Raw genomic sequence first — 26,320 nt, forward strand, 5'->3', positions numbered from 1 at the left:
ATGTACACTTATATTTATAAAGTTAATTAATCAATACCTAAGGTTTAGAGTTAAGATGTAGAGTTTTAGGATGAGTTTAATTTTTTTCAAAATAAATAAATAATTTTTTCTAAAATAATAGTTTCAAAAAGTATTTTTGAATTTCAAAAATAAAATTTGAATTTTTTTTTGAAAAATAAAATTTCAAAAAGATTATAAAATTTCAAATTTCAAAAAAAAAAAATTCTTTTTCGAATTATATGTTTTCAGATTCATTTTTTATAATCTTTTAAAAATCTTTTTTTTACTTTTTATTATTTATTTATATATCTATAAATCAAGAGATAGAAGAATCATTTCCCTTTTTAATGACACTTTTTATCATTTTTATTTTGTGACCTCTTTTGGTGACAAATTTTTTAAAATAAATTATTTGATAGAATTGCTCATAATATAATGAAGACTAAATGGACTTAAAAAAAAAGAAAAGTTCGGATTATTTTCAGATTTTGTTCAGAATTTTATCTATAATTTTAAAATGATTTTTTTTATCGCTGGTCCTTCCATAATCTCTAAACTCAATCTTTTTCTTTTTGAGAAACGAATCTGTAAAAATTTGAGTTTTGTTTAAAAGGCATGTCAAGAGTATTTGGGGGGAATAAAATACATGTCGCCAAATACGGTTGAGATATTATTAAGTTAATAAAAATATATATTTAATAAACATTTTAAGAGAAAGTGCAAATAAAAATTACACATGAATAAATTATGATTTATGTTTTAATAATAAGACAAATAAACATTTTTTTATATTATTCTAATTAATTGTCTGAACCGAGTTCGGTCGGTAACGAGTAAAAGAGATGGAATTCCTCAGTGGGTTAATCCAAAGGCGTTTATTAGCTCGGTGAACGGTTTGCTACAATCCCATAAAAAACATTAAACATAAAGTAAGCTGGTGCTCGGAGCGCTGACCGGAAATTATAAATCAACTAGATACAAAATAAGTAAAACTCTAGTTCTACCCACCAAATATGTGTCTCAATGTTTAGATATTCTTCTCGTCATCCTCCCCTCTCCTTACATAGACAAGTTCTCTTTTCTTATTATCCTATATCGTATCGCGGTAATAGGCTTACCTTTATTCGAGTCTCATAAAAATTCCGAATAATCAACTTTGTAGCCAAGTCGACGTTCTTATTTCGGAGAGCCGAGCAAAAGTGGTCAGGAGCCAAGACTGCGCGTTTAGCCGTAGGCCTTTTTTTAAGCCGATGATTCGGGCCGGCTTGCTAGACCAAATCGTTTATTTTATGGGTTTTATGAATGGATGCAATCTATCTCCTACGCTAATTTATTTATTTATTTTAAAATATTGATATGAAAATAAAATTAGAAAATATCTTAATAAACGGTCTGAGTGGCAAGAATCTGAGTGTTTCCATTTTCCAAAAGTAAAGTTAATAAAAAATCCTAATTTTGTTTCCAAAATAGCCCCAACGCCATCATCCTACTTTAAAAATGGTTCCGTCCATCGTGCTGAGCAAGAACCTTCTTAGACACGTGGCATAATCTTAGGTCTCCTTCTCTAGCCCTCACCTGCCCTATCGCTTTTTCTGTAGTCTCCTTCTCACAATTCCGGAACCTTCTTCTCCTCATCTCATCTCATCTCGGAAGATCCTCAGGTTCTTTATTTTTCGTACCTCCCTCGATCTATCGTTTCTTTTCTTTCTATTCATCGGAATCGTAACGGTTCTCGAGCTAAAAATAAATAAATATCTATTGACTATCTAAGTATCCAATCAAAAGCTGTTTCCGTCACTTTCTTCATTTTTCGATTGGAACTGGTTTATAACTGTGCATGTAACTGAATCTCAATTTGTTGATGGATTACTAGTATGGCGTCACCAACAGCTCTGATTTCTGAGACCCAGGCCTGGAAGGATTTGAAGGTTAGTAGTCTTCAAGATTAACTTTTTCTCTGTAAATAGTGACTGTAAGGTTTGGAAAATTTGAGTTTTTTAATTTTGGGCAGGGGCATGTTGAAGATATTAACAAGACTCATTTGCGTGATTTGATGAGTGATGCACACAGATGCGAGTCCATGATGTTGTATTGTCTCTTTTCCTTCTATTTATTCAATTTCAAATGTCTCACATTTTTTCTCTCTTGTTCTTTAATTATTTTAAGATTATTATATTTCTTGTGGTGTATAAGAGAATGTGCATTTTGAAAAAAAAAAACTTGTTTCCCATTGCTTTCTTGGTATGCTTTTTAATTAGGGAATTTGAGGGGCTGCTGTTGGATTATTCTCGACAGCGTGCAACTGTGGAGACAATGGACAAGCTTCTGAACTTGGCTAAGGTGAGGATGAGAGGTGTTTATTAGTATATTTCACTTCGAGATTTCTAATCATTTGTTTTTATATGCAGGCTGCACATTTGTCAGAGAAGATCAGCCGCATGTTCAATGGGGAGCATGTAAGTATCCTATCCTGTAATTTAAAGAGCTGTTAATCTCACTTTGTTTTGATCTTATGGAACTGTTCCTTGTATTATTAGACAATATAAATTAAGACATGTCTATATGCTAGACTTGTCAGAGAGAGTATATGAAACATTGATTACAGTGACCGAGACCATTTTCCCCTTCTTATCTCCGTTGTATCATTCTCTAGTGTTTGTGTAACTTTTGTAATGGCTTTCTCAGATTAACAGTACGGAGAACAGGTCAGTGCTTCATGTTGCACTCCGTGCTCCAAAGGATGCAGTTATTAAGGCCGATGGGAAGAATGTGGTTCCTGAAGTGTGGAATGTTTTAGACAAGATCAAGGATTTTTCTGAGAAAATTCGCTCTGGTTCATGGGTAAGTTTAGTAGATTTCAATTTTTTGAAACCTTTGACTTTATTGTTTTTGTGTCTCCATGTGTTAAAAGTTCTCTGAACTTATTGGTAGGTTGGAGCCACTGGCAAACCGCTGAAAGATGTCATTGCAATTGGTATTGGTGGTAGCTTCTTAGGTCCACTTTTTGTGCACACGGCTCTTCAAACAGGTGACTGCATGTCGTCTTAGTACCTGGGCTCTTGCTTGTCTGTCTTTCTAGCTGGTTTTGAATTCTCTTATATGCATGTTCTCTATCAGATCCTGAAGCTGCAGAGTGTGCCAAAGGACGTCAACTGCGTTTGTAAGCATCATATACCTCTCTGTTTCTTTCTGTAAAGCTTTGGTAGTTTGACTTATAAATTGATATGCTTTTTGTAATCAATCAAAGTGACAAAACTTAACACTTAAAACCTGGATTTAATTGATATGCTTGTTACCACGTTCATCTAAATTTTGGTTAACATAGTATTATAGATAGATGAGGCTGTGTTGAACTTGTTAGCTTCTAGTCAGCATTTCAGATTCAATAATTTATTATATTTTCTTGTGTTGTGGGCAATCTATATTTATGCCTGGATTTAATTTGTACTTTTTTTTGCAGCCTTGCAAATATTGATCCTGTTGATGTTGCTAGAAATATCAATGGACTAAATCCAGAAACTACCCTAGGTTCATGCTCAAACCTATCAATACATCCACCTTGGTAGTTTTATTTTATGGATTCTTACTCTAACTAATACTGATGCTACTGTTAATTCCAGTTGTGGTGGTCTCAAAAACGTTTACTACGGCTGAAACAATGCTGAACGCTAGGACATTGAGGAATTGGATTACAACTGCTCTTGGGTTAGTATCTATCTCTCTTTGCTTACCGTCCAAATTTCATGATTGTATTCATTTGATTGTTGCGTGACTGTCGCCTTGTTGTGTTATGATGAATGAACACCAGTCATTTAACATGTGGTTAACTTAACAGGGCTCCGGCTGTTGCAAAACACATGGTTGCTGTCAGCACTAATCTTGCGGTATGAATTTGTGATTAAATTTGTTTGTTTGTGACTCTTTTCTTCATTGTTCGTTTTCGTACAATAAACCGAATGTATAACCTTTTTACAAACTGAAATTTCTACCGGGTCTGATGTACAATGGTAGTCTCCATGTTCTTGGGGATCATGATTTATTTTCTACATGTATTCAGACAGTACAGAAGAAAATGTTTAAAACTCTGGATGTTTTGATTTACAGTTAGTGGAGAAGTTCGGCATTGATCCGAACAATGCATTTGCATTTTGGGACTGGGTTGGTGGAAGGTACAGTGGTAAGTGCTTGTTTATATGGTTGTATTAATTTCTCATCCATATCCACTTGCTTAGTTTGTAACTGAAATTCTTTTGCAGTTTGCAGTGCTGTTGGAGTCTTACCATTGTCTCTACAGTATGGCTTCTCTGTGGTTGAGAAGTACGGTACCTTCTACTTTATCAGCCATCTCATAAAATGTCTTAGGCATATTCTTTCTATTTTATTTTCGTCTGAATGATTTCTTCTTTTTTTTATTGCATTCCCGTTTTATTTTCAAAAGTTGTCACTGTCTCTAAATCAAGAAGAAACCTTCTTAGTAGATCCAGTTGATATTCATCCTTTTTTAAATTGGACTGCAGGTTTTTAAAGGGAGCTTCAAGCATTGATCAGCATTTCCAGTCCACACCGTTTGAGAAGAATATACCCGTGAGTTGCATTAGTTGTGTGATTATACAGTTTTCTTGTCATTTTGCTATGTACATCAACACTAGAGATTCATGAAGTTATTAGTGTAGTCAACGCATAGTGAGAGGTTGATTGGTGACTTTTGACGATTTCAGGTGCTTTTAGGGTTATTGAGTGTATGGAATGTATCATTTCTTGGATATCCTGCCAGGGTAAGAACTGACTCCTGTATAACAGCAAGTAAAATTTTCTTCTCATATTAAGTAAGATGTTTTATCTTCATCAACATCCTTTTGTTTTCTCAGGCCATCTTACCTTACTCCCAAGCCCTTGAGAAATTTGCTCCGCATATTCAACAGGCATGTGAACTGAGTTTCTCTTTCATAATCTTTACTGCTTTATACTTGCTTTGAGATAATAATAATATAAATATAGTTTAACTGGGGACACATTGTTTGATTTTCTTAGGTTAGTATGGAGAGTAATGGAAAGGGAGTTTCAATTGATGGTCTACCTCTCCCGTTCGAGACTGGTGAGATTGATTTTGGTGAACCTGGAACAAATGGCCAACACAGCTTTTACCAACTCATTCACCAGGTTACATATAGTTTTTGAATTTTACCGCACTACCAGCTATAACATATTGCACTAAATCTTTTTTGTTAATGATGATTTAGGGACGCGTAATCCCTTGTGATTTCATTGGCACTGTGAAGAGTCAGCAACCTGTGTACTTGGAGGGTAAGGCATTTCTTGTTACTCCAAACTTTGATTTAAGCTCTTTTATTATGCATTCTTTTTTGAAACATAAGACTAATTCCTGAATTGGATTCACAGGAGAGGTTGTCAGTAACCATGACGAGCTTATGTCCAACTTTTTTGCTCAGCCTGATGCTCTTGCATATGGAAAAGTAAGACATCACATTTGGTTATGGGGTATAAAGAGACTGTTACATGACTAAGACTCCGTTCTGAATCACACTAAATCTTTTTTTTTTGTAGACACCTGAACAGCTGCAGAAAGAGAATGTTTCAGAGAATCTCATTCCTCACAAGGTAAAAATAGTGTCTCTGTTAAAAAGAGCTACGAATTTCTAAGTATATGAACGTTGTGGTATCTCTTTCCACAGACATTCTCCGGCAACCGACCTTCTCTTAGCCTTCTACTTCCGGAACTGAGTGCTTACAATGTTGGCCAGGTCTGCCCCTCTCTTAAGGTTTTTGAGATAAGAGGTTCATTAGGGAGTTATAAAAGCCGATATTTTTGTTTTATGTTATATTTTCAGTTGTTGGCGATCTATGAACACAGAGTGGCGGTTCAAGGCTTTGTGTGGGGTATCAATTCGTTTGACCAGTGGGGAGTTGAGCTAGGAAAAGTTCTGGCTACTCAGGTGAGGAAACAGCTTCATTCGTCACGTACTCAGGGAGCTGCTCCCGAGGGATTCAATTACAGTACCACAACACTTTTGAAACGATATCTCGAGGTAAATATTGCATTCTCAGTTGTCTTTATTGGTTTTTCTTCACCGTATGATTAATGAAATATATTTCAAATACTTTATCAGACAAGTCCCGAGCCGAAGATGTGAAGTTGCATCAGACGAACAAGTTTTTCTCCTTTCAATCAAACGTGCAACGTCCCAGTTTTTTTTTTCTCTTTCTTCTGTTGTCCTAATAAATATACTTTTGATTGCTACTCTTTTGTTATTATCCTGATATAACAACATAAACTCCAAACTCCCTAAAATCAGAATTCGGAGCATTATATCGGAGAGCCTTTTTTTTATATTGCAGTATATGCAAATAATGACATTTGAGAATCCAAACACCAGTAGAATGTAAACCTTCTTGACCTTAAATAATGTTTAACGTTGCGTAATGAATGAACAATAATATCACACCAGCTTGTACAGTTGTACGTAGCTAAAACATTGAAACCACACTGAGGTTTATGATCTTTTGATATGTAGTTTGCAAAAGATCTCACACAACACATCAGAATCTCGTACCACAGTCAAAAGTAGAGCACTACTTGAACAATTACGGGATGCTCTTGCGTATGGTTGACAGACGGGTTATAGCCCGTGGATGAATATTTCGGTACTTTCACCAATACTTCGATGCGATGGATGAGTGCGCTGGTTTTAAGGGTTATGAATGCATAAAGCGTGAATGTGACCGGAATTAGAGTTGAGTACCCTACGAATTCGTCAGTTATTTACGGTCTTGATAACTCCACTCATAGAGGGTGTGATCTCAAATTTGTAAAATTTGCCACAAGTCTTTAAATTCACATTTTAACAGGTTTTACCAATTACTGAATTAGTATGTAACATATGTCCCCTTAATCTACATTCTCGAAGGTTTGTGTTGTTACAGATGTAAGAAAGAACATATGTATAAACAAATAGATAAAACCACGTAACAAAGACACAATGATTTAACGTGGTTTACTAACTAAACTATGTCAACGGGAAATTTTTTTTTATTGTTAGAGGTGATATATATATATATTATTGCATATCCTAAAGCTTTATATTATACGGGCTCATGGACCTAAGTCCACAATTAAATGTAAAATCTATAACAACTTGATGCAAGCTACATCCAAGCGGATACACCAAAAAACGTGAGCTACATCCAAGCGGATACACCTCTCTGTATTTTGATGCAGATATTTCAATATACCAACCAGATCTCCCAAGAACATAAATCCTTTTTTGAGAAGAGTTTTGTAACATTCCGAGTTGTAATATATGGAAAGATTTAAAATAATTGATATGGTTACCTATTCACCAAAATGCGCTTACCTTTTCGGGCATACATCCGTTTAGAACTCTAGAATTAAGCATGTTTGAACTGGAGTAGTAGAATGATGGTGAGCTGTAGGGAAGTGATTCGCGATATCGTGCGAGTAAGGCCAAAGCATATGACATATGGTGATTGCAGAGTCATTGTCGCACACAATGGGACTCACGAGCCAAGTGAGCCGGCATGGAAGGCCATTAGCCATAAACGGTCGGGGCGTTACAAGTTTATCAAGAACATTATGGAGATTAATCCATATTAGTAGAGCGGTAAGATCAAATGTGTTAGATGATGATCTCGGGTTCCACTCCTGAACAACCAATGGCACGTCATATATGTGCCAGTAATAGCTCTTGAGAAGTCTCTACTGGTTCTAAGCATTATCAATTTTAAAGAGCACAATTTTGGGTTGAAGTACTGAGCATCAATCTTTGAAGGCTTGTCCAGGGCAGACAGTTTACTGTAACTTAACTTTACCGATATGAAGAGGGTCTCTGATGAATTACCCTATAATATAGTTGTTCCATAAGGGTAACGAATCGTTGACGATATCAATTGGAATTGTGGCCTGAGATACACCATTCACAGTCTCACAAGTAGAGGCAAAGCATGGTTTGCTGAAAGATGATACATGGATCTTGTTCCATGGAGATTGTTGGGAAGCCGAAGAAGATGACAGAGTAACCAATAATGTAGCTTCAATTTTTTTTTATTCTAAGAATGCCCAAAAGAACTTACGAGCTTGAATCCGTTGAGATCACCAATAATCTATCCGTAAACAAGAGTTGAAAGCAAAGCTTCGTTTTATAAATTCAATAATAATAATGTGTTTCTTTACAAAGCCTAAAGATCACTATATATAATCATAAGAAAAGTCCTAAGTCCTTAGTGATTATGACCTAACATTCTATCCATAAGTATTATTCCTAATCTCTTAAAATAAAAGGAAAACTAATGTTTATATTAAAGCAATAACGATAAAGGAAAACAACAGCAAAAATGAAAAGAAAAGAATGATCTACGTTGCATTAGGTAACCCGGGATAGAGAAAGATCCGGCCTCGTATCTTTAGTGTCATCTTGCGTCACATAAGGAATTAGATGCTTTACATTGAATACATCCGAGTAACGACATGTTGAAGGTAAAAGAAGTCAATACACATTAGCATTTATCTTCTCAAGAACTTTAAAGGACCAACATTACGTTACTTCAATTTGTTGTAGTCACTCGGTGCAAAATTCTCTTGAGTAAGGACTACCCACACAAGATCTCCGACCTTGAACTGTATATTGTGGTGATGGCGATCCACATCGATTAATGCTTGATCACGAATGTAAACTGCTGAAGAAAAGCAATCCATGAAGCATGACGTGAGGAAATCTTGTCTTGTCTTCCCAAGTGTTTTAAAGCATCGTGATCGATGTAAAGTATAAACTCCTGATGAAAGAGATAATTACTGCAATGTCTTATAGCTTGGATTATGGCATAGAACTCCACATCATAAGTACTATCACGAGCACGAGAACCTGCAATCTTTTCACTGTAAAATGCCACTGACGGCAATATTGACTGAGAACAGCTTCAATACCAAGCTTACAAGCATCACAATGTAACTCGAATACTTGAGTAAAATTGGGAAGAGCCAATATTTGAGCTGAGATTAATCGTTTCTTGAGTTCATCAAATGCAGTGTTTGCTTCGGGTGTCCAAGAGAAAGACACACCTTTTCATACAGTCCGTGAGTGGTGCTGTGATATTTGATCGTCATTCCTACGCACTCCTCCTTGCCCCTGAAGTGATGAACGAACCTGTGATAAAATGAGGCAAGACCATAAAAGTTACAAACCTCACTGATTATATGAGGTGTTGGCCACAATTTGATTGCCTCAACTTTTCCTGGGATGACTTAACGACCTTGACTAGAGACAATATAGCCTAAGAAAAGATCACGATTGGCGTCAAATATACACTTATGACGTGCTGCATAAAGTTTCTTGCGGCAGAGGATCTTGAGAACGTTCTGTAAATGGTCCAAGTGACTCTTGAGATCGTTGCTGAAGATTAAGATGTCGTCAATATAGACGACGAAAAAATTTCCAGTGAATGGCTGAAGAGCTTGGTTCATAACTCGCATGAAGATGCTAGGAGCATTAGATAAACCAAACAACATCACTATCAATTCAAAAAGTTCTTCCCCAGTCTTGAACGTTGTCTTCCATTCATCTCTCAGACAGATTCAAATTTGATGATAACCACTCTTGAGGTCGAGTTTGGTGAATAATATGGCACGTCCGATCTGATCAAGAAAGTCATCCAGTCGCGGTATGGGGAATCAATAGCGTATGGTTTTTTTATTTATGCACGGCTATCAACACACATATGCCATATCCCGTTATTTTTTAGAATGAGTAGCGCTGAGACGGCTGCTGGGCTTAAACTTTCTCTCACGTGTCCCTTGGCGAGTAGCTGTTCCACTTGGCATCTTAGCTCATTGTGTTCTTGCAGACTCATACGATAGTGCGGGCTATTAGGAAGAACTGCATTAGGCACTTGATCGATATGATGTTGTATGTCTCGTAGAGTTGGTGGGTCACCGGATAGTTCACCAGGGAACACATCACTGAATTTATGTAACAAATCTGAGAATGCATGGAGCTGCGGAAGGACACGTGGTCAATGCTGGTGAGGCGACGGGGACCCAAAGTACATCACTGTTACTAACGTGTTCTGCGAGTTCTGCTTTAGGAATGGTCAAGCGTGTTTTTGATGCAGAAACTGCATGAGAATCCTGAGCAGTGCGAATGTTTGGTTCCGGTTGCTCCATAGAAGGCAGCAAGTGATCGTACGATCTCCGAACACGAAGCTATATGTATTTGCTTTTCTGCGTTGGACTACATCACAGTCAAACTGTTACGGCCGTCCGAGTAATATGTGACATGCGTCCATAGGAATGACATCACACGTTGTTGAATCCTTATAGTGGCCAATGGAGAATGATAAAAGACACTTTCTTGGATACTTTGATTTTGGTACCGTTGTTGAGCCACATGAGTGTATCTGGTGATGGATGGGGTTTGATTTCCAAACCCAATTTTTGTGCTTCGTTTGTTTGAGATGACATTATGTTGCAAGCTGAAATTCAGACTGTACTGATGGCTTGACTGAGGTTTGGTTTGGATCGGCCTGGACAGAATGGTCGGACGGACGGGGGAGCGGTTAGGCGGACGCGATGGAGGCTGGATTGGCCGATTGATACCTGAAACAAATGGAAATATTTTTATGATTTTTATGGATTTTATATAGTGAACTGAAGAACAACTATATGATAAATGATGAACACAAATGAAAATATGATTAAATAAAAATCAGAACTACATGGGCGAATGGTGATGAAATGTTATGCAAGTGAATCTAAAGATGAAAACCAGGAGGTAGAGAGATGGATGATGGGATCTTTGTTGCTGGACGTGTGTCGCTCTCAACAAGGATCAGTGGATGGATACATGAATGAAGATGGAATACGGCTTGCTTGATATGTATCTCTTCCACGCTGGATCGATGGATGGAATGGATAGATGTATATGGATTGACTCTCTCAATCAATGGACGAACAGATGGTCTTGAATCACACAAGGATCTCTGAACGTGGTTTCTTTAGGACTTAGTGAATCACACACAAAGAACTAGAAAAATAACAACAAAGAATATACAACTTTGTTAAAAGAAAAAATCTTTTCTATTACTTTCAATGATCAAGGTAATTTACAATGAAGAAACAACTTGAGCTTTATAGGCTCAACTACTGGGACTCTCTAACAGTCATAAAATGACATAAGAAAAGAAATAAAAATAAAAATAAAAGACTTAGATGAGAAAGCTTTGATGGCTCCTTGAAAACTAGCTGTTAGCTCGATTTGAGCCTTCAAAAGGGAAAACTTGGATGATTTGTATCTGGACAACTTATGAATGATTCCACGGTTTAGTAGTCTCCCTGATATGATCCTGAAGCGCCTTGATGGATAATATGGCCGTTCATCTTGAGAGATAACTTGAAGAAACTCATTTAAGGCATTGAGTGTACATGATACCAAATATGGAAGGTTGGTGTAAATGAGGATCGGCCTGATCCCCTAGCTGCAGGTGCAGCTAAGGAAGTCTTGGATTTCTTCTGGATGGTTGATATGATATTCTGGCTTCCATAGATAACTATGGGTCGAACCAAATTGAATTGGTTGGAGACTTTCCATAAACAATATCGGTTTGGCTGGTTTTGGGAAATTGATTGCATCTTCGTTTTCACTTGACCAATTCTTCTGATTTTGGGCTTTATGGAAAGCTAAAACATTAATATTAAAGCCCATGATTAATTCTGGAGAAGGCCGCTTCATGGTTGGACTGAAATCCACCTCTAATAGCTGGTACTCGCAACTGGACGGGTTGGGAAACCTCTAGTTTTTAAAATCCATAACATCTTCCTCCGTGAAGAGTTGCTTGTAATTCCAAGTCTCTGTGATGAATGGTTGAGTTGGCCTTCTGTGAAAATTTGTTTCATGTCAAAATTTCTTCTGGTGGTTGAGATGTACTTCTTTGAATGAACCTTGGTCGCAGGTAGCTCTATTGAGGCAGTTGTGGCAATTGTGCTTGTCTGGCTGAGCTTCGATTCAGGTACGGTTTCTGTGGCCACAAAAAATTAGCACATCTTCCATAGTCAATAATTGGTTTTCATACTTTTCCGTTGATAGTGCAAGTAGACCTGAATAGGTTACTACGCAGCCATGACTCTTACGATGCTCTCAGGAGGAGACAGTTGTGACGAAGGACCAAATTTAGACATGTATCTCCATGTAATACGTATGGTGTCTCATCATGTTCTTCGTCATAATCATTGTATTGTGGTTCCTCATCATCGGTTTCCTGGATGACAAGACCACATTTTATTTGCTTGGGGCATGTCGTTTGTAACTGATCTCGTTCTCCATAAGAGATTCAACAAAGGGCATTGCCATTGGTATGAGCTGGCCAAGAAATGGCGATGGTGTATGTGTTCTGTCTCGGTTTTGTAGGATTAGTACGTTGTGTAGTTCATTCTGAGGTAAGGTTTTCCGAAGTATCACTTGAAATTTGAAAGCGTTTACGCAGGGTTGAGTTCCAAGAAGATCGGAGTTGGATCTCCACATAGATGATATGTTGGTGAGCCTCCAACACAGAATCCGGGTTGAATTATGCGAAGGCGACTTGTAGTTGCACACGTAGTCCTCCAGTGAAGCGAGAGATAAGTTGTTTTTCGGTTTCACCCAATGTCATCCTTGTTGTCATATAGAAGAATTTCGTAGCATATTCATCAATTGTGAGTTCCTTGTCTTAAGTTTGTAACTTGTTGTACAAGGTTCATTCATAGTTGAATGGTAAGAAACCATTGTGCATATGTTTAGTCAACTGCTCCCACGTGTTAATGCGAGGTTTGTTGTCTTGACGTCGACATTCATTGGGATGTTGCCACCAAGCCATTGCACGGCCCTTGTAACGAGTTGTAACAAGCGAAACCCGTACATCATCTGAGACTTATCTAAATTTAAGAATTTCTTTGACTATGTTTATCCAATAATAAAATATGAGTTTAGGGTACCATGGAATTTTGGAATGTCGGAACGAAAGCTGGACTCCCAACGATTTGGCTGGTTTGCTCATTGGTCATGTTCATCACCTTGAGCATTGCGGCGCTCATTGCAATGACCACCACGTCGTCGACGTTGATCAAAATTGTGCTCAACAAACACATTTCGACCAAAACTTCATCATCCAATGCGTTGAATTGAGCCTCCCGTAATTGAAGTTGATTTTGAGGGCTGTCTCCCTAAGCTACATGTTGGTTGTGTTGCTTGTGTAACACCGTTTGTAAGGCTGTAACTAAGTTTATAAAGCTGCTTGTAGACCAGTTGTAAACTCCTCGAGCATGAGACATATTTCTTCAAGTTGATCATCTGTGACTTTTCATGGTGCCATGATCGAAGGGTTTACATTGAGAAATCTAAATGGTTGTCTCTGATACCAACTATAGCGTAACAGATAATGTAGCTTCAAATTTTTAGTCAAAAATGCCTAAAAGAACCCACGAGTTTGAATCCGTGAGATCACCAATGGTCTAGCTGTAAATAAGAATTGAAAGCAAAGCTTCGTTTGATAAATTCAATAATAATGTGTCTCTTTGCAAAGCCTAGAGATCATTATATATAGTCATAGCCTCATAGGAAAAGTCCTAAGTCCTCATGGATTATGGCCTAACATTATATCCATAAGTCTTATTCTTAGTCTCTTAAAATAAAAGAAAAAGTTAACGTTTATCTTACATCAATAACGATAAAGGAAAAAACACCAAAACCAAAAAGGAAAGAATGATCTACGCTGCATCAGAAGACGGTTCCATGGCCGGAGAATCTAGAATCGTGATACTTAAAAAAGACTCAAAAAAAGTAAGTAAAATTTTTTGCCGTCGTTTCAGAGCGTCACCTTCTTTACCATAAATTGTTTTGATTTACCTTCGAATGTGCATTTTGTACATTTTAGCCAAGGTTAATAAGAGTTTTTTTTCCTAAATTCCCAAATAGACATTACTATCTCTCAAATTCAATGTTTAGCCAGTAAATTGTCTTCTTAAACTGGTTCCAACATAAATTGAAGAAAAAAATGTTTAAAGGGGGAAATCCATTTTCAGTCGGAATAGAACAATGACAAAATGAGAAAATAATTGAGTTGTGGATAACAGAAAGATATGCTGGCCATCCAAATGTTAGGTACAACAACATTTTCCATTTGTGACACGCATATATTATTTTCTTTTTGCTACAATTAGGGGATATTAAACCATTGTTGAATAATTGGGTCACGTTGACCCACTAATGACAGACATGTAATTAGAAAACATGAAAAAAAATCTATTAAATATTATGTGTATCCCCTTCTTATTATTTGAAGAATATTATTAACATTAAACCTTGCTCTTATGTGTGATTAACAAGTTTGCCATTATTTAGGTGTCATCGCTAAAATCCACCGCACATCCTTTATTAAATAATCATTTCTTGTCTAGACTAATTACATGTAAAGCCATTACCAAACAATACAAGATAAGGATTATAGTATATCTTTCATTTTATGTATCTTTCTTGCGGTGAGAAGGAAAGTGGTAACATTATATTACTGCAGTGCTTGACATTTGTTTTAAAAAACAATAATATATTTATTATCAGATAGTATATATTGTAGTATGTGAACATTGTCACATATCTTATTTTCTTGATTATGAACATTGTCACCAATCTATTATAGTATGTGAACATTGTCTTATTTGATGTTTGAAACAAACATATTTTTAGTGGTTTTGTTATATAGTACATCAAAGATTCGTAAATTTTGGTTAATAGTAACCGAAACAATTTTATAAATTGTTTCATATAATTTCTCTCTTTGGAGATGAAAAAAAATTCTCTCTTTGGTACACTGATAATTGGATAAACTATTTAATAGAGGGCTTTCTTACTTTGCAAAGTTATATGATATTAACTATAAGGTAAAACCATAATATATTCCATCATGTTCATGTTTATTTAGTCAATATATAAAACTCAAATCCGGTTAAGTTTATAGTCAAATATAAATTTTAATGTTATTGCCTATATTTTATTTCTCTACATTTAATACTTTCCAAAATTTTCAAAGAGGGATCAAACAATAAGGGACTTCAGAACTTTACAATTGTGAATATATAAATACCATACTAAACTTCTAGCTACGGTATCACAACCGAGAACAATAACAGAAAATGAGTGCCAAGAATTTCATCTCCGACTTGAAACCAAAAAAGTCTATGTGTCATAATAATGGCTCATATTTTTACATGTATGTCTTCATCTGTCCATTTAATTTGGCAACTATTATTGCTAATAGATTACATTTATCCTTCTTCTATTTTAGGGATTCAGCGAAACAATAGAAAATTGTGAAAAAACTATAACATATTAGTTTACTAAGAAGACTATTACTCTTAATTATTTTATTTTCGTTTAATCATGCTAGCAAGGTACGTCGGAAATTCCAAACTGTTTGTTTTTAATTGATCTGTATATCAAAATTTACAAAATTGTGTCATATAACATGTATTATTTGTTACTATGATTTTTATTTTTTTAACTCATAATTTCTTTAATCCGTCTTGTGCTGATCATCACCTAGTCATAAATTATAAGAGAAATATCCTACGGTTTATTTCTTTTAACGAAAGTTTATTTTGTAAACCACTACAGATAGGAAAGGCTGTTTTATTAAATCCCATTGGTTGCTATGTCTGGAGGCAATTTTCTCAGATAACGCTTGTCCGCACGGAACCTGTTTCGGTACATTTTCGGGAAAGAGTTATATGGGACTAATCGTTTGTGTCACTGTTAAGCTGATGGCAGTGTACTGTGTTATGCAGTGATTCTCTCAATATTTTTGGTTCGGTTATATTGATGACATGTTGCACTATATTAAAGTGATTTAAACCATTGATATCGATAGAACCAACAAATATTTATAAACTCAATTACATTATTCTGTATATTTTACATAGATTGTCATTTTCTTACTCACACTCATTCACTTTTCACTAGGAGGGTAATTATGTGTATTATTTCAAATTTCAAAACATGGTATATGCAGATAAACAGATCAACGTTTGATATAATCTTGAAACTTAACCAACTTATATCAAGAATTTAATAAAAAATTAAAACGGTTTAAAGGGGAACCACTCTCTGCCTGCATAAAACAAACAGAAACTGAGTAAGAGAATAAGTTTATGCTGGGCATCTAAATTTGGGTAGGGCTGTATTTTCCATTAATGAGACACATGTATTAGATATTTTTCATTTGGTTTTTCTTTTTGACATATTATTTTTCTCCAATTGCTAAAGTTGAATCATTATGGTATAGCATGTATTAAATTCGCTAAATTTATAGTAAATATGGTGGTCTTGTATTGGCCATTTGGCCTATTGGGTGCTATCATGTAGCTTTGTATGGAGATTCACGAGTTAGAATTAAAAAACTAGTTTCACGCTGTCTGAAATCAAATCTTCCCCCGAGACTCTCTTACAAGAAATGGTATATCTCATTACTATTCTTTTTTTTTCATCATAAAGAGACTTAATTAATACTCTAATAACCATCGGGTGACTATACGTTCATATGGACCAAATAGGATGACTGACTTCGTGCACCAGTGCAAGATTATCTGTTATTGTGTTCCGAGGTATATGTGTGAGATGGAAAGTAGAAAATCTTTTCTTCATGCGATGAATATCTTCAAAGTATGTTGCATAAACAAACCATTTTTGGTTCCAAAACCAATTTTACAAACTGAAAACAATCTATTACAAACGTAATACTAAATTGTCGAATTTTTTTAATATACTTCAGTGCCCAAATAAATGCTTTAAATTTTGCGTGTAGGGATGATGGTAGGCCTTGTATTTCTAGGTTTTGACGTTTTGTTAGTCATGGAGTTATAATTATATAAATATTTTATGAGTTAAATATTCATAGATGTGATGTAGATTTAATTCATTTTATCTTGGTAAAAAGAATAATGTGTTTATATATTAATTATTAATGTTTTGTAATCAAATATACAAATAAAACCTATAAACGTAGCTATAGATTAATGATATTGAAATACTGTAATATTAAACAGATAATATTAGTTGATATATATATATATATATATATATAACTGTATTTGTTTATTGATGTCTAAATAATTATATGTGATCAAGTGCATAATATTTATTATTTATTATTTTAATTTTATATTTAATCTAAATAACCTTTAATGAATTCTTATATCTTTAACTTACAATAATATTTTTAGTAACATGATATAAAAATTAAATTTTATATCATCAATAAATTTGTACATTTTTGCGATACCAATCTAAGTCATTAATTTGGATCAAACAATGGTCATTTAACTAGCTCCCCTTCATTTTAGTACTCTTTCTGTTTCATAATTATTTTTATTTCAAAATATTATTTGTTATTCATATTTCAACGTATTTTTTATTTTTTTGCATATTATGTGAACAGTTTTGAGCTTATATATTAAAGGATACTTTTTGAAAAGTAACAACTTTTTCAGTTTTTGTGCTTTTAACTAATACAACTTACACATAGATAATAGAGAACCTAGGGATACATATTTGGATAGGATATATAATATTATAAAGTAGGATTTTATAAATAATGAGTTAAAATTATATATATGATATATATATATATATACTCTTTAAAATTTATTATTTTCAAATATTGTCGGGGTTATAGGTTTATAAATAAAAAAAGAGTCCACTTCAATCTCAATCATCTAAGTTTCACTCCTTCATCCCATCTCATCCACATTGTCTCTCTAAACATTAAGATGAAATCCTTAATGAAACTCTTTGCCTCGCTGTTACTGTTCGTTTTCTTTTCTCTCCTATTTGGTAAAATTTATATTAAGTTGTCAATATTGCCACTGAATCTTTAGAATCCATATGAAATAGTAGTTTTAATATAAAACTACAGTTTCTTATATATCACTTTGGCAGGAGATATCGATGTAGTTGAGAGTTCAAATCAGAATCTTCGTTTTTCCGGTCGAAATAAATTGTTTGTGTTTGGAGATTCTTATGCTGATACTGGAAACACAAAGACTACTGATAAGGGGGCATGGGCATTCCCTTACGGTATCACTTATCCGGGTAAACCCTCTGGCAGATTCTCCGACGGCCATATCTCCACAGATTTTCTAGGTACCTCTCTATTATTTAAGCTTTTTTCCTTTTGGAGCCTAAAGCTAAAGATTTATCTTCATTATCTAGTTTGTGAGGAAATTCACTTCAGCGTCGCATAAAAAACTTGTGAAAGGAAACACACCTACTTCCTCTGTTTCAAACTAAATGTCTTTTTGAGGTTTCAGAGATAACAAATTTCTATTACAGCCTCTTTACCATCTTCCCATGCATATTTATATTTTTAATGAGTTAAATATATATGTCGAATTGTTTGACTGAACACAATTTCATCAATATTCCTTGGTTGTATTGAAACACATGTTTCCTCCATACAGCCAAATTGCTAAGGATAAAGTTACCAGTGACCTACTCCAAGAAAGATGACGTGGATAAGACACGATTACAATACGGAATGAGTTTTGCGTACGGAGGAACAGGAGTGTTCGACACTCAGGTTAATTATCCTAACATGACCGGTCAGATCAATCTTTTTGAGCAACTCCTCGGCAATGTCTACTCTCCATCCGACCTTTCTTCGTCCGTCGCTCTCGTTAGTGTTGCTGGCAACGACTACCTTTATTTCCTTTCCACGCGTCCCCTTATCGTAAGAAAACACTGACGTTTTTTTTTTTTTTTGAAGATAATAGTTTATCTTGAAGAAAACACTGACGTTTAATAGTTTATTTTTCTTGAACAAAAGGTTAGCTAAATAGATTAATAAATAGTATATTAAAATAGATATTACTCTATTTATCTTATTAAAACTAGTTGATAGTCCACACCTTGTGCAGATTAATATATAAAATACCTACCAATTTTTAATTCTAATGTTTATTTTTTATAAAACTAAATTATTAAATTAGATACAAATTTTAAATTAATATTAGAAATTAAAAAAAATTAATATTCATATTGATAGTCAGTATACTATATTATGTTTTTTCATAGTTTTTATTTATGGGATGTTGATTTTAGATAAAAAAAATTCTATAGTAATAATCAAATTAGGAAATTTATGTTTGAAATGAAACACTTATTGTATTTGTTGGACTGAAAATAAATCCAGTAGGACTGAAAGTATTATAAACAAACACAACCAATAAAACATCAATAAAGTAATAGTGTCCTTAGGTTTTAAAAGCAGTCACACAAACACAAAAATAATAAGTTATAAAACATTATCTCTGTAATCTTTTATATTATGTTTATAATTTGTTGAATTTTTTTAATGTATTACAAAACATTATCTCTGTATTCTCTTAGATTATATTTATATTATGTTTATTATTTTTCAGATTGTTAATGTTGTTTAATGTTTTAGTCCTAATTTTTCATGCTTACATATACTTTTAATACTTTAGTTAATTTTTATTTTGTCGTTTATGTAATATTTACTATTTTGGTTTAAAATATATTATTTAAATAAAATTTGTGATTTTACGGATGAATTCATTATTGCATAAATTAATTTTTGATTTTGATGTTTTTTGATAAAAAAATAAAATTTAATTTATTTTTGGTTATGAATATATTTTTTAATATTAATTATATAAAATATTTTACATAAGTACAATTTATATTTTTTGATATATTTTTAAGTGATGTTTTACCTCTAATTTTAACTTTAATATTGTAAAAATCTGTATTTATATCAATATTTTCAAAAAGTATCAGAGAAATTGACTATAATATTAGTCATTAAAAATTTAGACTAAATCTAAGATAAACGTAATTATGATATTATCTATAGATATTATTAATATCTATTTATTAAGTAAATATCCTAAATATAATAATAAGTATATATATATACTAAAATTTATTTGAAAAATAACATTATATATATCATAAATTACGTTAATATTTATTAATTATTTTAAATATCATGATAAATAAGTAAATATAATTAAAATTTTATATAATGATACTAATTAAAATAATGACTTATCCTAAAATTATGGAGAAGATAAAAATTTAAATAATAATTTTAATTAAAGTAATGAAATATGTATAAAATTTTAGTTTTATATTATAATATTAATTAAAATAAAGACTTATACTAAAATTGTGGAGAAGATAAAATTTTAATTTATAATTAATAACTAAACTAATGAACTATCCTAAAATTATGGAGAAGATGACAAATAAACAAATTAACTTTTAAATAATAGTATAGATACATAGAAACATTATTTGAAATAATCTTGCCAATTCGTGCGATTGAAGGGCAATTTTACTGTTTGTTAATTATTCATAGGATTCTCGTTAAATATAAATAGATCATTATTTATACATTAGATCATTACAAACAAAATTCACTATCACACATTAGATTATTATAACATTTAACTTCTTAAATAGTTGTATTAAATAGGTGTTTAGTTTATTGAATGAATGTCAGTTTACGATATGAGGTTTTAGTATTGTTAGAAATATGCTAAATTATATTAGAAATTCACATAAAATGTTATGAAAAAATAAAGTGCAGGATTCTTACCTATATAATTTAATTTTGTTATGGAGTAAAATTAAAACATGCTTAAGAATGTCAGTATTATTAGGAGATCATATGCTAAATTAGACATAAAATGTCTAGTTCAATTTTAGTTATACAGTAGAATCTCTATAAATTAATAATGTTGGGACTTTGAAATTTTATTAATTTATAGAGATATTAATTTACAAAAATTTCCTTATTTAGATTTCCTTATTTTAAGATATATTTATTCTAAAATAAGAAAAATATTTGATTTTAGTGTATAGATATTAATTATTATTTTTTGAAATTTGACATTTATATTAATTTTATTATATTATTTGCTGTATATAATATAAATTGCATAGAACTTAAATGTGGTTTTAGATATAATATCACTAAACCTCATCAAAAATATATCAAGTGTTAAGAAAATATAAAAATAATTCTGTTGTGAATATAAAACAAACCATATAATAATATATTCTTACTTATATAAAATATGTATACATAATAAATTATTAATTTATAATTTTAATGGGACCATATATTTATATGATTTTTTTTTAAATTATTATATTATTATTTAATCGATTTGTGTCAAATTTTGAACCGGTTCAAGTTGGGACCGGCAAAATTTATTAATTCATAAAAATTATTAATTTATCGAGTATTAATTTATGGAGGTTCTATTGTATAATTTGTTTTTGTATAACTGAGTCTTTTGAAAAAGAAAACTAGATATGCAGTCGGCATATTAATTTTGTATTGGTCTAGTATGTGCATTAAAGTGAAAAATTGTTTTCGTCCTTAAGCAAATTTTAACTCTATTGCGTTTCCCAGGCAATCCTACCATTCATCAAGCAAGTTGTGAATCAAATCGAGGTGAATTTGAGGCGAATCCACTCCTTGGGAATCAAGAAGATAGCAGTACCATCATTGCAACCGCTAGGGTACATACCCCACTTTGCAAAGGGCTCCCCATTTATCAAAGACGCTGTAAACTTTCTGGTAGGACACCACAACGACTTGTTGCACGAAGTAGTGGCCAAGCTCAATAATGAGACCAATCATTCGGCTTTTACCATCATAGAATACAACAATGCCTTCTTGACTGTCATCAATAACAAAGGATATTAATGAAAGTTACACAACTAATTAAAAATAAAAACCATACCTTTTAAATATAAAAACAAAAGAGATCAAAATTATGAATTAATTAACTAGTACAGTATATGGTACTAAAATGTTTTTTTTTTGTGTGTGTGTGTACATCACTTAGAATGTAGAATAGATTTACTACATATCGACCTAATGGACCTCAAGTTGTCGTCACGATCTCTCACAGGTTTCAGTAGAACATTGAGCGAGATCCTACGCACCATCAGATTGAATGCAAATTGGCATTGCACATTGACAATAAAGTTTTGGTAACAATCATTTTCCAAAAAAAACAAATCACTGGGTTCAGTTCAATAGGTATTTTACATTTAAATTTATTATCATAACCGTGTGAATGATAAGAGTCATAATTTAGTTTTGCAGATTTTTTCTATTGATAAACTGAACATATTACATGACGTTCTCCAGAAATGAGAATGACAATAGCAAACAACATCAAACCTTGGACAAATTAATCGTACTATTAGACTTAGTTGTCCATAAATGCTGATGGTTTTATTTATATCCATCTTACACCTGGGTTTGCGGGTCAACCCGCCCCGACCCGCCCCGCCCCGCTGCGGGTTGAATCATTTTTTCGATTCAAAAAATCGACCCGCATAACTCACAAACAAAAAAATTTCTACCCGCACCCGCCCCGCAAAAACCCGCGGGTAACCCGCTTAACCCGCGGGTAATATTAATTATATTAAAAATAATTATTTTAATTAAAAATAATTATTATATAGTTAAAAAAATATTATTTTTAAAAAATTATATTAAAATAATATATTAATAATTAAAATTATATAAATATTTACGAGATTTAATATATTTTTTATAAAAAAAACATTTTAAAAAAAAAAAAATCTTTTTTTCTTAAATTTGCGGGTTAACGAGTACCCGCGACTCAAATTCGACTGATCCGCACCCGCCCCGCTTAAAATAATCTTGACCCGCACCCGCACCCGCCATTGCAAATTTTCAAATTCTTCGACCCGCACCCGCCTCGCAGCGGGTCAAATGGGGCGGGGCCCGCGGGCATTAATTAAAATTCCCAGCTCTACTTACACCCCTAAAAACAAGTTAAAAAGGAACTAAAAACTAGTGGACAGTCGAGTTCTGAATTTAGTTGGTCAAAATCATTACATGAATGCAGTAGTCTCGTAATTGAGGCAACTTGAGTGTGGAGCCACTCGTTTGCTCTTTTTTTAGCAGAAAATAAAATGCAAATGGTTAAGCAAGCATACGAGAACGTATGCCTTTGTGTTTTATGTGTGGTTCTTTTTTCTTTATCCACCAATTTGCAACATTCCTTCATTATATACCAGACAAATCATTATTCGTCTCAGGAGTACAAGAAGAAAACAATCTCTGATATAGAAAAGAAAAAGTCACACAAGAACAATAATGTCTAAAGTCTAAACACACATGTTATGATCTATAAAATTTAAGATAACATAGAAGGGTGTAAATAAATTTTAGGAGTGGATGCGAGATCATACAGACTAAACTTGTTGAAGAAAAGTGACGTATTCCAAGTTGATTTTCCCGATGTTTTGCAAGCCAAACAAGCCTAGTCCAAGCTGCAATAGACTCAAGAAATGAGCTTAGGATAATGGCGAAGTCACTAGTAGGAGTAGCAACTGATATCAGAGACAAGGATTGGTTCGACAAGACAAGCTCAAGAAATCCGGTTTTATGCCAGAGATCAACACTGTATGGGTTGTTGAAGGCAGTCTCTATTACCTTTCTCACACGGAGGCAATGCAAGTAATGAAGGTCGAAGCTGAGAAGTGTGTGGTATCCAACACACTTCTCTTACCGGATTGCATGAACAAACCATCAGCTACACTCCCAAACTCTGTTTTCCACTTTTACAATGACTGGCCTGATCAGCTCTTTATCATCTTTATGGTTTTCTAGTGTCAAGCTTTCACAGATTGGTGATCCAGATGCCAATTTCGGTCTACTGCCCGATCCGCTGAATTTCTTCAGCAAACTTCTTTGCCTGCCACTGGCAGCATGGATCAACCGAGCACCGTGCTGCTGCTTGTATTTGGTCCAGGCTTCTGGCTAACCGCGTCCTGATAACTCCATAGAGAACCATGTGGCACTGCAACGCTTTTGTAGAACGGATACAACAGAAACTGTGTATGAGATATTGTTTTCGACTTGAATGTATAAACCCGTTGACATAAACAAAATCACTGTATCTTAAACCATAAACTCAAAAGTCCTATTTTGTCATGCTCAGCATCAAGCATATGATTATTTTACATATAAACCGAGATGTCTGTCGTCTCTCCCTTTCCACAAATTGTAACAAAACGATGGTACCCCTAAACAGCCGTAAAGAAGAGAAGAACAGACACACTTAATCTCAGATCTCAAGGCAGTCCTTGACACTCTTCTCAAACTTGTCAAGATAAGAGATTGCCTCCATAACTGCATCTGCAATCTTTTTTCTGAAAACAAGTTGAGCAGTGTGCTGTTTTAGTGACATGAAAGAAAATAATTAACATGTTTAGAAAGGGTTACTGAGAAAAGACTAACCTATCAGAAGGAAGGTTCATATCAATCCCATTCGTCAGAACGATGAGAGAACCAAAGGACCTGTGGCATAAAAGAGCGGAATCAACAGGCCAAATCATTAAGCAACAAGATATTCAAAAAAAAAAAAATTCTTGCTAATATAAATTGAAAATTTACCTAGCAAGATCATTTAGTATATTCTCTGCTTTTAGTATGACAGGGTCCTTATCATCTAGTAATGAAGCAGCATTCTTCAGAACAAGCTTGAATGTGCAAACCTGAAAAAAATCATTCATCTCCATTTAAAAAAAAAACAAACCTCCATCATCACTTGAGAGAATGAAAAGAAAACAAAACAGAAACCTCCACTCCGGTTTTAGACTGAAAATCGACAATAGAGCTTCTCTCTTTAGGAACACAATCTCTTGCAGAAGACCTTAACAGGTTCTGGAGGCTCTCCAAATCTTTGTCCGTATAATCAGACTCTCTAGTTGCTTAAACGTTACAAATATAAAATAAATTAAATTAAATAAACTATAGGGAAGCAGATATCAAAAGTGAGAGAAGAGAGTAAATTGTACAGAGAGAAAGGTAAACAGAGCGGAGGCTTTCACGAGACGCATCAATGGGAGCTAACAAGAACCTGGACGACTTCTTCTTCTGATCTTTCAACCACTCCTTAGGTCCTGCTGCGTTAAACCCACCCACCAATGGATTAGTGTTTTGTTTTTCAAAATTCAAAGAATGTTTAAAAAACTTCGGCACAATTGTGTGTGTGTATACAGATTCCGAAGGCAAAAGCGGGATCGGTTGGAGAGAGAGAGAAGAGGAGGACAGAGGCGGAGGAGAGAGAGAGGGCGTCGCGACGTGAGAGAGTGCGTGGATGATCGGAGGTTCGAGCAGAGATTGGTGCTTGGGTTTCAGTGATTGAAGTGAAGAAAGGTCGGAGGATGGGGATAAGAAGAGCAGTCATGGCTAAAAACAATCTTCAAAGATTTCTTAACCCGCCCCCACGTGATATTTAAACGAAATGGTTTATTTTGGTTAAAACCGGTTTTGCCAAAACACACTGAATGGTGTCTTTTTTTACAAAACATCTTTTGATACTATTATGGTCATGAGTCTCATTCCAATTTTACTAACTTTCGGATCTGGTTCAGTTTGATCAGGTTATGCAATCGTCCGAACTTTAAAAAAAAAAAAACTAAAAAAGAACTAAAAATCTAAATGAAAACTAATTAAACGAACTAAAAATAACAAATAAAAAAACTACAAAAATCTTTAAAATATTCTGAAATATCTGATTGTTTAACTAATTACAAATATTTTTGGATCTGTATCCGGATTTCTGTTTGGTGTGGTGTGGGGTGTATATGAACCTGAAGGTACATAACTTTTAAATTCCATTAAGAATAATTTTTTATAAACGGTTTGGAATAGATTTCGGTTTTGGTTAAGTTCAAGATTTTGGTTTAGAGTTTTGTATTCCTTCTTCATCATTGAATATAAACACGAACAAGCTCTGCAACAAGTCGATTATGTTATTTTTATACTTTTGGACCATGCATGCTGAATAAGGATGTATCAAGTTGGGACAATAGATAAGCCTGATGGGTTTGCCTAAAGAATTGATTGAGTAACTTCTAAAGGAAGCATTAGCAAGCACATAGGAGAAAATGTCTAAATGTTGGTGGTGTATTCATGATCTGCTTGCTACTCGTGAGGATCATGGATAAACTATTCAGTTGTTTGACTTGTTCCGAAGTAGTAATCAAACCATTAGATTGTGATTGGTGGTTTTTTTTTTACCAAACCAAGTAAAAAAACGATGCTATATTCACATCCATGCTGCAACAATTAGGATTAACAAACTTGGCTTCTCTCTGGTCACTCGAATATAGTCAGACATAATTACATATGCAACCACCGTGGTCACACTTTCATCTGATGTATGTTCATTTCTCATGTTTCC

General features: G+C 33.8%; 3 protein-coding genes and 1 pseudogene across 3 annotated transcripts; 3 read left to right on the top strand and 1 right to left on the bottom strand.

Moving 5' to 3' along the window:
* Positions 1–1,403: 1,403 nt before the first annotated feature.
* LOC103839286 (glucose-6-phosphate isomerase, cytosolic) lies at positions 1,404–6,383 on the top strand. The gene is made up of 23 exons (XM_009115794.3): positions 1,404–1,661; positions 1,874–1,928; positions 2,012–2,088; positions 2,259–2,340; positions 2,409–2,456; positions 2,686–2,841; positions 2,932–3,028; positions 3,118–3,160; positions 3,461–3,528; positions 3,621–3,705; positions 3,836–3,884; positions 4,105–4,177; positions 4,257–4,317; positions 4,518–4,584; positions 4,719–4,775; positions 4,869–4,922; positions 5,032–5,160; positions 5,241–5,304; positions 5,401–5,474; positions 5,566–5,619; positions 5,694–5,762; positions 5,850–6,047; positions 6,129–6,383. The coding sequence occupies exons 2-23, from the start codon at positions 1,875–1,877 to the stop codon at positions 6,150–6,152; spliced, it is 1,683 nt and encodes a 560-aa protein (XP_009114042.1). The 5' UTR covers positions 1,404–1,661; position 1,874; the 3' UTR covers positions 6,153–6,383.
* Positions 6,384–16,006: 9,623 nt separating this feature from the next.
* LOC103839285 (GDSL esterase/lipase At5g03610) lies at positions 16,007–23,411 on the top strand. Its single transcript, XM_009115793.3, has 4 exons — positions 16,007–17,885; positions 17,991–18,194; positions 18,512–18,780; positions 21,496–23,411. Exons 1-4 carry the CDS (start codon positions 17,666–17,668, stop codon positions 21,790–21,792), a joined length of 990 nt encoding a protein of 329 aa, XP_009114041.2. The 5' UTR covers positions 16,007–17,665; the 3' UTR covers positions 21,793–23,411.
* LOC103839283 lies at positions 23,292–24,063 on the top strand (annotated as a pseudogene).
* Positions 23,969–25,399, bottom strand: LOC103839284. The gene is made up of 6 exons (XM_009115792.3): positions 25,132–25,399; positions 24,930–25,037; positions 24,712–24,842; positions 24,526–24,626; positions 24,370–24,429; positions 23,969–24,281 (listed from the first exon to the last, which is right to left on the bottom strand). The coding sequence occupies exons 1-6, from the start codon at positions 25,319–25,321 to the stop codon at positions 24,197–24,199; spliced, it is 675 nt and encodes a 224-aa protein (XP_009114040.1). The 5' UTR covers positions 25,322–25,399; the 3' UTR covers positions 23,969–24,196.
* Between the last annotated feature and the right edge of the window lie 921 nt (positions 25,400–26,320).

Source organism: Brassica rapa, chromosome A09, assembly GCF_000309985.2.
Source record: "Brassica rapa cultivar Chiifu-401-42 chromosome A09, CAAS_Brap_v3.01, whole genome shotgun sequence".
In the NCBI taxonomy this organism is placed as follows: Eukaryota; Viridiplantae; Streptophyta; class Magnoliopsida; order Brassicales; family Brassicaceae; genus Brassica; species Brassica rapa.